Source organism: Lytechinus pictus, chromosome 8, assembly GCF_037042905.1.
Source record: "Lytechinus pictus isolate F3 Inbred chromosome 8, Lp3.0, whole genome shotgun sequence".
In the NCBI taxonomy this organism is placed as follows: domain Eukaryota; kingdom Metazoa; phylum Echinodermata; class Echinoidea; order Temnopleuroida; family Toxopneustidae; genus Lytechinus; species Lytechinus pictus.
The window spans coordinates 2,668,901-2,678,705 of record NC_087252.1 but is presented as its reverse complement, the minus strand read 5'-3'; the positions used below and the strand labels follow the sequence as shown (position 1 = coordinate 2,678,705).

At 38.1% G+C, this 9,805-nt stretch overlaps 1 protein-coding gene across 1 annotated transcript; it reads right to left on the bottom strand.

The window, feature by feature from the left end:
* Nucleotides 1-4,512: 4,512 nt before the first annotated feature.
* On the bottom strand, nucleotides 4,513-6,686 carry LOC135154975 (uncharacterized). The gene has a single exon (XM_064103232.1). The coding sequence runs from the start codon at nucleotides 6,684-6,686 to the stop codon at nucleotides 5,085-5,087; it is 1,602 nt and encodes a 533-aa protein (XP_063959302.1). The 3' UTR covers nucleotides 4,513-5,084.
* Nucleotides 6,687-9,805: the final 3,119 nt, after the last annotated feature.

Below are 9,805 nucleotides of genomic sequence, written 5' to 3'. Positions count from 1 at the left end.
ATTGTTTGTAATCAAATCTGATATTTCCAAGGGAAGTATTCAATATATCTTTGAGAATACCCTTTTCTCGGGACCCTTTTCATGGCAAAAAAATTGATAAAACGCTTTAGCTTCCGCGCTTCGCGCGGGGTTATAATGATTTTAATTTCCTCCATTGTATTCCTTTTTGTGCGTTCACAATCACTTGAAAACAAGGTTCAAAATCACAATAAAGTCAACTGAATTGGAGCTGATATAGGTACTAGAGACAAGAGAGACGGCTCCTTTTCATTTTAATTTATGAAACACCAAAAGCTTCGCGCTTCGCGCGGGAGGGGGAAACTCCCCCTCCCTGCACCCACCCGCTCTGTAAGTGTAGGCCCCTCCAAAATGAAATCCTACGCGGTTGATTTGGGATACGTATGCTCAACTATAAGGAGACGTATCTATCTTTTTTAGGCTCGTGATTGGTCAACTGGGATACGTATCTTGTTGGGGATACGTATCTATTTTATATGCGAATTATGACCACGAAAGCCAACCATAGTATGATAACGTTGTCCAACGGATGGCAATATTCTTTTCCGTTTTACATCCTGTCTGTATCCGTAAGTGCAGAGGGACCAAGCCATTACTAAACTGGGATGACCTTATTATGATTGTGTATGCTGATTTGAAATTGATACGATGAAAATTTACAAATTACGCGCAGCCCTGCCTGATAGTTAGCAGTGAGGACTAATTATTGTCCCATTGAAAGGGCGTGTTTCCTCTATGCAAATAAATAATTGCTAATGTGTTTGACACTCCTATAGCAAACTTTTAAACTAAAAAAAATAGCAGAGAAAATACCTTTCCAATGATATGAATTGACCTTTTATCTCCTTAACGTAGAGGGCGTTTGCACCCCCATTGGAAAAAAAAGGTACCTGACTGCTTGGTAGACGCCAGAGAGTTTTGATGAATTATTGTGGGGTCTTTCTTCTTTATTTCCTCTGTTTTTCAGTCTTTATTTCTTTCTGTCATCTGGCTTTACAGTTTTTTCTTCCATTCTTTTCTCTGCTCCCTTTCATCCTTTCTTTCTTCTGTTTTTTTTTTCTTTATTCATTATTCCTTTATCCTCTCTTTTGTGTTGCTTCTTTTTTTATTTCGTTGTTATTTCTTTCCCTTTCTTATTTCATTTCTTATTCCCCTATATGTTCTTTCGTTTTTTTATTAATTTCCCTTCCCCCCATCCCCCCTCTCTCTTTCTCTCGTCTTTTTCTATTTATTTTTTTTACGTTCATTCTTTATTTCGTTAATTCCTCCCTCCCTCCTTTCTTTCTTTCTTTATATCTTTTTTCTTTCTTTTTATTTTTTCATTGCTTTATTTCGTTCTTTCTTTCTTCATTGCTTCCTTCCATTCTCCCCCCCCCCCTTCGTTACCTAAACCCCTGTGTTTGAAAACAGAATGATGCTCTTTTCTCTGAAGTTGTCAAGGTTAATTTCCATCTCTTCTAATTTATTAGAAAAAAAAAGACTCCTCAATGTATTAACCCCCCCAAAAAAAAAAAAATGTTGTTAATTCATAAACATCATACTACAAGTTCATCTATATTGACAAACATTACAAATAATAAGGAAACAAATATATGACACCACAATGCGGTGATATAGCGAAGACTTTATTGAAATCATCAAAATATACAGAAAATATGTGTTAAAAAGTACAAATCGCAGCAGTAAATCTCATAAATATATCAAACATGTCAAAAGAACATCAAAATGACAATGATCAAAACCATAAAATATATTACGCAGTGTGTAAGTCGAGTGCTTTTAATGGAATAGTAGGTTCGATATCCTTGAACATTTATGTGGATCATAGAAAATGCAGGCCCTATAATTTCTTTAATTTCTACCCCAATAAAACCCCAACAATATTTCGAAAGAAACCTACAATACATGTACATGTGAAAAGGCAACGCGTTGGTCTATCTAATATAGAGTTGCGAAACGGGAAGCCCTCTACAATTGGCAACGTACTTTGTGTACTTAAAGATACCATAAATAATATAATTTACTATTATGTATAATATAATAATACCGTACTGACTGGTATGATCGCATCTTAAAGGGGCAGGGTAAGCGCAACTAGTTTGGAACTGGGCAGAAGTGTTTCGTTTTTAGAGAGATTTTTGTAATGCCAAATTAGACAAAATAATTAATAATTATAACAACTAACTTCATTGTGAAATTTATTCCTTTTTTCACATTGAAATGATGCAAAAGATAAAAATGAAAATAATTGGTAATAATATTATCATGTGAGGAGAAGTGAGAAATCTTTAGATGAAGTCAATAGCGACAAAAGTCAAATATTACTAATCGCCCTCAAACCAACCGAAGAAGAAGAATATAGTATTATTTTTTTATATATCTTGTTTTGTTATTCGTGAAACTCTGACACCGATGACATTTTATAACAATTATCGCGTTTTGTGTAGATAGCGAAATACAACACTTTCTTTGTTACACGCTCACTATTTGTTTTTCTCTTTTCTCTTAAGCAATGCACAATATACCTTGTCTGATGACCATGGGAATCATAATATTCAATACTTTATATTTCTATAATACAGGCACTCTATTGAAAATGGTCAAAAACCAATATTTGCCATACATTCACACTTGCGCTTGGTGTCAATCTACGAGTTACATTACCATGATTACACAATTGACAATTATCACCAATTAACGAAGAGGGCGCCAACACAATGTGCAGAATAATAACCTATCTGTTTATAATTGACATATCATAAAAATTCAGTGAGAGTAATCATTAAAAAGTAAAAAATAATTACTCTGATAATGTGTTGAAGCAATCTACGTCCATTAGTTATTCTCAAAGAGATATATTCAATTTAGGAAAGTTGCATTATTAAATATGATTATATCACTTATAGTATTTCAGTAAACATAGCATGTCGAAGTTTTTTTAATTGTTATTATCAATATGATCAATAAAACATTTTATATTGTGCAACAGTCTCGGATTGAATTGGTGGCGCGTATCACCATGATCACCCCCCCCCCCTCTCCCTCCCTCTATACCTCCTCAACTCTCTCCCATCTCTCGGTCTCCTTTCTCCGTGTTTGCCTTCACCTCCCAGTGGCGTACAAATGGTAAGGGGGGTGGGAGCGCTACCCCCCAAAAAAAAATAATTAAAATAGATAAGAAATTAATAAATGAATAAATAAATAAATCTATAAATAAATAAATCAAATAAATAAATAAGAAATAAATGAATAAATAAATCAAATAAACAAATAGATTAAATAAACAAAATAAAATCACGACCAAGTAAAGAGGAAAAGCAAAGAAAAGGAAGGAGAGAAGGGCAAAATATGATATTATTTTCTGAATATTATGTCAAAATCTATCACAAAATTTGATTTTTTTAATAAAAAATTGAAAAAAAATTTACTCGCCTGCCTCGTTCGCTCGCAACTTTTGTTTTGTTTTATTTGCCCGATACGCCATATCTAGCCCCCTCAAAATTGTTGGCTCATTGCACCACTGATTCCTCCCCATCATACCCATACCTCCCTTCATCCCCCCTCACTCCCTGTATCATTTATTCATGATAGAAGGGAGCACCTAACATGTGAAGTAAAATCGGCATTTGATTTAGTCATACGTGCAGGGGATTGAAATCAACCATGATGCCTTTGAATAATGTAACATCCAATGCGCTTGACTGTGTGCCTACATTCGATAACAAAATCTTCTTGTGCATCTCGCCATCATGTAATACTGCAGATATTTTCCGTTGATAATACGAACATTATATCTGTATTTTAATGCTTACCAACCCTACACTGCAAAAACTCCGGTATTGATTTAACACCAGCCCGGAATCTATATCTGTCCACACCGGAGAAGTATTGAAATAACACCAGTTTGGAATCAAACCGATGCTGTTTTAATACTAATTGGTGTTGTATAAACACATATCTGGTGTTAGACCAAAACCAAACTGGTGTTGTTTAACACTTCTCTGGTGTGGACAGAAATAGATTCCGGGCTGGTGTAAAATCAACACCGGAGTTTTTGCAGTGTACCTCGTGCCTCAATTAGAGGGAGATCAGATGGACGAGGATGAATAATTTCCTCGCATAATTTTCACTTTCAAGCGCATAAACTCTGTAGTTTACGATTAGACATTATCTTGAAAATATACCATAGTTCTTTCATACTACTTTTAATTCTTTGTTATCGTACATCTAATCTATTCTATGAGGTTATAGGATGTCTCCCCGGAGGACACCGCCCTCCCCTCCCATGGCGGTGTCCTCCGGAAGAGATGTCCTCCAGGAAACTTATCCTGATAGGATAAAGCAAAATTATATATCTTCTTACTCAAAGATGAAGGTCACTCAAAATGTTGACGATTTTAAAGAAACGATATTTTCACAATAGATTGTTTGAAATACGTAAGAGAGCCAAAGCCGTACGTGAGGGGAGGGGCATCTCCAGGATGGTTTCTAATTTACCCTTTATCATGCTTATTTCAAATGTTAGCAATTTCTCCATTGATATGTGCCAGGTCCTTCAACATAGATTTAAAAAAACACTTGCAATCACTTCGTTCAATTTACTTTCTCACCTGATGAATGAGTAAACACTTTCTGTACTTTGAGAGTTAGAAAATTCCTTCTTACGACCATGTACATAAATATAGTGCCTAATAGTGAGAAAATATCAGAGTGTGGATTCGTAACATAAATTCCTAACATACACTTTGGATTACAAGAGGAAATTCGAAACACTGTCATAAGAAGAACAAAGTACTGTATATGCCATATAGGCTATGACAAGAAACAGACTTAGTCAAGGCCAAATAAGTCCTTTTGTTCAACTCTTTGGTCAACAGATCGTTGATCACTTGATAACTGACCTTGATGACCATTTCATTGGCCTTCGATGTGTAAAGCTTTATTTTTTTAATTGTCCCATTTGTGTTTTGATAAAAAGTGAGGCCTTAGGAAAAGTGAACTTGTCCCTGAAAGCAAGCTATAGACATGATAGACCTACAGATTTAAAAAGGATATTGATCACTTTATCAGGCCACAATCTCAATGAAATACAACCGCCTTTTGCTTTTGAAGGCCAGCATGTTTGGAGTGAGACTCACCATGTATGACCAAAATGACTGGCACCGGGCATGAAGCTGGAGAGGTTTGAAGCATACCTGTTCGGTGAGTCTCGTGCCATCCAGGGTATACCTAGTCAAGCCGATGGTATCCGAACCTACCCTGACCCTTGCTACCAAGACACTATCCTGACTATCCACTGCGGCTAGAAGATACTCTGTATCATCACTAGCCGTGACGGAGCTGCCGACATGACCATCTCGGTCGAAGACGGTGACAGTACTTGGTGTCATAATGCAGGTACAGGTGATCATGATGCCGGTGCTGGTGACGCAGATCTGAGAAGGCTTGATGCTTCCGGTGTGGACAACCCTCCTGGGTGTTCCCTTGCTTCCTTGGAATATATTGATCTCGGATGATCTGTTCACTGCATAGATGTTGTCCTCATGGTCGCTGCATATCATAGGGCAAAGCCCTGCCTTATTGCAGATGTACTTAAGCCCTCGGATCTGTCTACCTTTTCGGTCAAACACAAGGCACATGTCCACGTCACGGGAGACGACGGTCCTGCCATCACCTAGCATAGCGATATCGTAGACGTTTCCAGCATCACTCTTGAGATGGGGTATCTGGTTTCCGCAGACTGAGAAGCAATCAGAACCCTTGGCGTTCCATCCATACCCGACAACCACGGCATCCTTGGACAGTGCCGACATACCAGCCAATCCCTTGGGTAACTCAATCTCTCTCACTATTTTCATTGAATCATCAATGAGGGCGCTCGTTTGTAGTCCATCTGTATCGTTACATCTCACTGGGGAAGCAGATCCGACCTCCTGCCTTTCGTCTACTGATGAATCCTCTCCAAGCTCAATGTGACCAAGTGCAAGAAGCGTATCGTCCGCTGGACAAAACCATGCACTTCCTGCTACCGCCTCGTCCTGGGCCTTCCGCATTTCCTTCACCATCTTCAGAAGCACACCTTCCTGCTCCTGAAGCCTCATTAGTTTCTTAACAAAGGCATCCCGAATTTCCTTCTCCAAGCCGCTCAGGTGTTGGTTTGAATCATTTCCTTGCTCCTCAGCACTGCTCAAAGACCTCTCCAGCAGGAATCTCCTTGCCTTCCTGCGAATAAGAGTGTTCCGCCTCTCCTTCAGATTTCGTTCCAACTCTTCTTTCTTCTTGATCACGTGTTCTTTGTGGCTATGGATGTAACAAGAAAGGCAAATAAACTCTGCACAATCCTCACAGAAGATATCCTTGTAGACTGCGTTGTGCAAAGAGCAATAGACCGGCCTGCGACGCCCATCTTCAACATTGATCTTATCCACGAGTCCCTTGACGGAAAAGTTTGGGGTTAGTCCTGCCACCCGGTCTTGACCAAGTTCAGTCCTGTCCCTGCAAACCGGGCAGACTATGTAACTAAGCTCATGACTCTGCTCGTCGTATGCCTCCAGGCACTCTTTGCAGAAGGTATGACCACAGGTGAGGATGGTTGCGTTCTCAAAGACATCAAGGCACAAAGGACACACCAAACCCTGCAGCTTCTCACCTTCCACCTTGCTAGCCATCGTAGTGAACAGTCAGGATCTGTAAGATGAAGATAAAAAAAAGCATGCGTTATCGATGTACAGCCACCCAAGTTAACAGGTCATTCCCTGCTAGAAAAAAAAAAACAGTGGCCCGTATTTTAAAGTTCGGTTTTACGGAGTTTATTTCTAATTCTGCGGCTGTAGGGGAGGCCAAAACTTTTTAAATTGCATTTGCATTGCATGTTTTTTTTTCTTTCCGGGCTCTTTCCTAGTTTTTCGTTAAGAAGAGAACCATTTCAGTAATTTTCCCGGTATAAGTTATTAATTATTGAAGTGTCAAACGAGCTGACGAAATTGTATATTCTTAGACATTGTCACAATTTGCTATCCATAGCACCATATTTACCCTTGCTCGGAATAGAACCAGCTGCCAGTGTCACGTATCGTGTTCACATTCTGTTTAAAACAGCAAAATAAAACTGAAGACCGATCACAACTATTAAAGGACAAGTCCACCCCCAACAAAAAAGTTGATTTGAATAAAAAGAGGAAAATCCAACAAGCATAACACTGAAAATTTCATCAAAATCGGATGTAAAATAAGAAAGTTATGACATTTTAAAGTTTTGCTTAATTTCACAAAACAGTTATTATGCACACCCTGGTCGGTATGCATATGAGGAGACTGATGACATCATCCACTCACTATTTCTTTTGTATTTTATTATATGAAATAGGGAATATTTCTATTTCCTCATTATTGTCAAGTGAAACAACAATTAATTCCTCCCTGAACATGCTGAACATGTGAAATTAGCATTGTTTGATACTATATGATTCAGTCAAGTTATTCCTTTTTGTCAAATCTATAAAAAAAAATGAAATATTGTATAATTCAAACAATAAAAAACAAAAGAAATAGTGAGTGAGGGATATCATCGCCTATCTCATTTGTATTGCTGTGTATATTACTGTTTTGCGAAAAATAAGCATAACTTTAAAATTTCAAAACTTTCTTATTTTACATCCGATTTTGATGAAATTTTCAGCGTTTGGCTAGTTTCATTTTTCTCTATTTATTCAAATCAACATTTTCTGGGGTGGACTTGACCTTTAAGTTATTTTGAATTGCATACCGTCCATCGAAATGAAGTCTGTTTTGTTAGCGTGACTGTAACACAACGAGCATGACGAGTGAGTCACAAGTTTGCATAGCTGACAACTCATTCAATAGTTAAAACGCATAATTAGGACCGGACTATCAACACGTAATCTTTATTAGCCTTTGTATTTCCTCGTGTATTTTTATTTTTTGGTTCTTGTTTTAATGTATACCTCTTTAAGAGCTTAAAAGTTATGTGATTTCCTGAATATTCATATTCCGAAAAATGATCAAAGTACATCTATTTCGGATCTATTTCGGGGAATAATATGTTTGTAACTCTACCACAAAAATAATACTAAATAAATGAAATAAAACGAAAGGTCTACTCAAGCTTGCAGTATAGACCCTGATGGTTTAATAATCAAATATCATATATTATTTAGGTAAGCAAATCAACGAAGTTCGTAATATAAAACAAACACAAAAGATGTATCATTGCATATTTATATAGAAAATGCATATATATACTTTTTGATTATGAAGACGGATTCATAACAAAAAATATAATTATCTTCAATATTCCTTTATGAAGGGTAGGCCTATAGACACATAGATACTAATTTAATATGATTCGGATGATAAATTGAGCAGCAAAAATGAAATTTCCATCAAAATCAGCTGAAAAATACACAATTTGATGACATAATTGGATGCCCGACGCATCACTATAACACCCAATTTCTAGCAAGACCACACACTGGATACGTAAAGATACAGAGGCATTCACTAGAAATACCTAATCAAAAGATGCATCTTAAAAACCTTTCAGATAGAAACGTATAAACAAGGTTATAGACATGAATATTAATGGCATACCTTTATGTAAAATGCATGATATTAGAATAAAATGTGGAATCCAAAAAACTCACACAAATAGATGCACTCAGAAAGGCAGCCTCGCCCAAGGTACTGCTTATACATGAACATTGTAGTTCCGGGTTGTGGCAGTTCATTACCATGTTTACGTCGTTGCTTTGATATTTCTACAACCTAACTGATCAAATCTACTTGTGTGATGACTCAAATGCTATTACTTAGGAACGCATCAAAGGTTACACCCCCCCCCCCCCCGTTTCCTTCTTCCATGCCGTCTGTCTGTGCCTCGTTCTCTCTCTCTCTCTTTAGCTTTCCTGCTCTTTTCTCTATCTCCTCTCTATTTCATCTTTCTCAAAATTTTGTTGGTCACTCTCTCACAATGCTCCCTCTCCAATCCAGGGGCCATAGGCCCCAAGGCACCGGGGGGGGGGGGGGAGGAGGGAGGTAGCTTCAGTCACTCTCTTTTCAGTGAACATATAAACGTAATAATTATCAACTTATTCTAAGTTTTAGCAAAGGTAGCCCCCCCCCTCCCGTAAAAAATGCTCGGCGATCCCTGCAAACTATTTACCCCTTCCCTCTTTCTCTATCACTTCCCCCTCTCTCTCTCTTTCTCTCTCCCTTATCTCTCACACACACATACCTATTTCCCCGATCTCCTTTCTCTTTTTTTTTTCATTCTCACGCACTCCCATCCCCTCTCTCTCTCCCACCCACTTTCCCCATCTCTCTCCAGCACCTAACCCCCTCCCCTCTTCATCCCTCTTATTATTTTCCGCTGTCTGTACATATTTTTTTTTCTCTTTACGATTATTATTATGCTCTTCCCCCTTCCGACCACTTTCATCGCTTTCGTCTCTTTGACCTGACCCCTCCCCCCTCTGTATCATTTTGTTTCCTCACCCTCTTTCAATCTTACCCCCCCCCCCATCTCTCTCCCTCTCCCTTACCCTACCTCTCTATCACTCCTAACAGGCCCCACCCCCCTCTCTCTCTCTCTCTCTCTCTCTCTCTCTTGCACTCTCGACCGCTTCTCATCCATCTTCCTTTCTTCTTATACATATCCCATCAACAATCTCTAGTGTTAATTTGGTCAAGGGCTGCTCCGCTGAAAATTCCCTTCATCACATCGTAAGAATATTATGAGTATGTAGTTATGAATAATGTAACGGGAAAA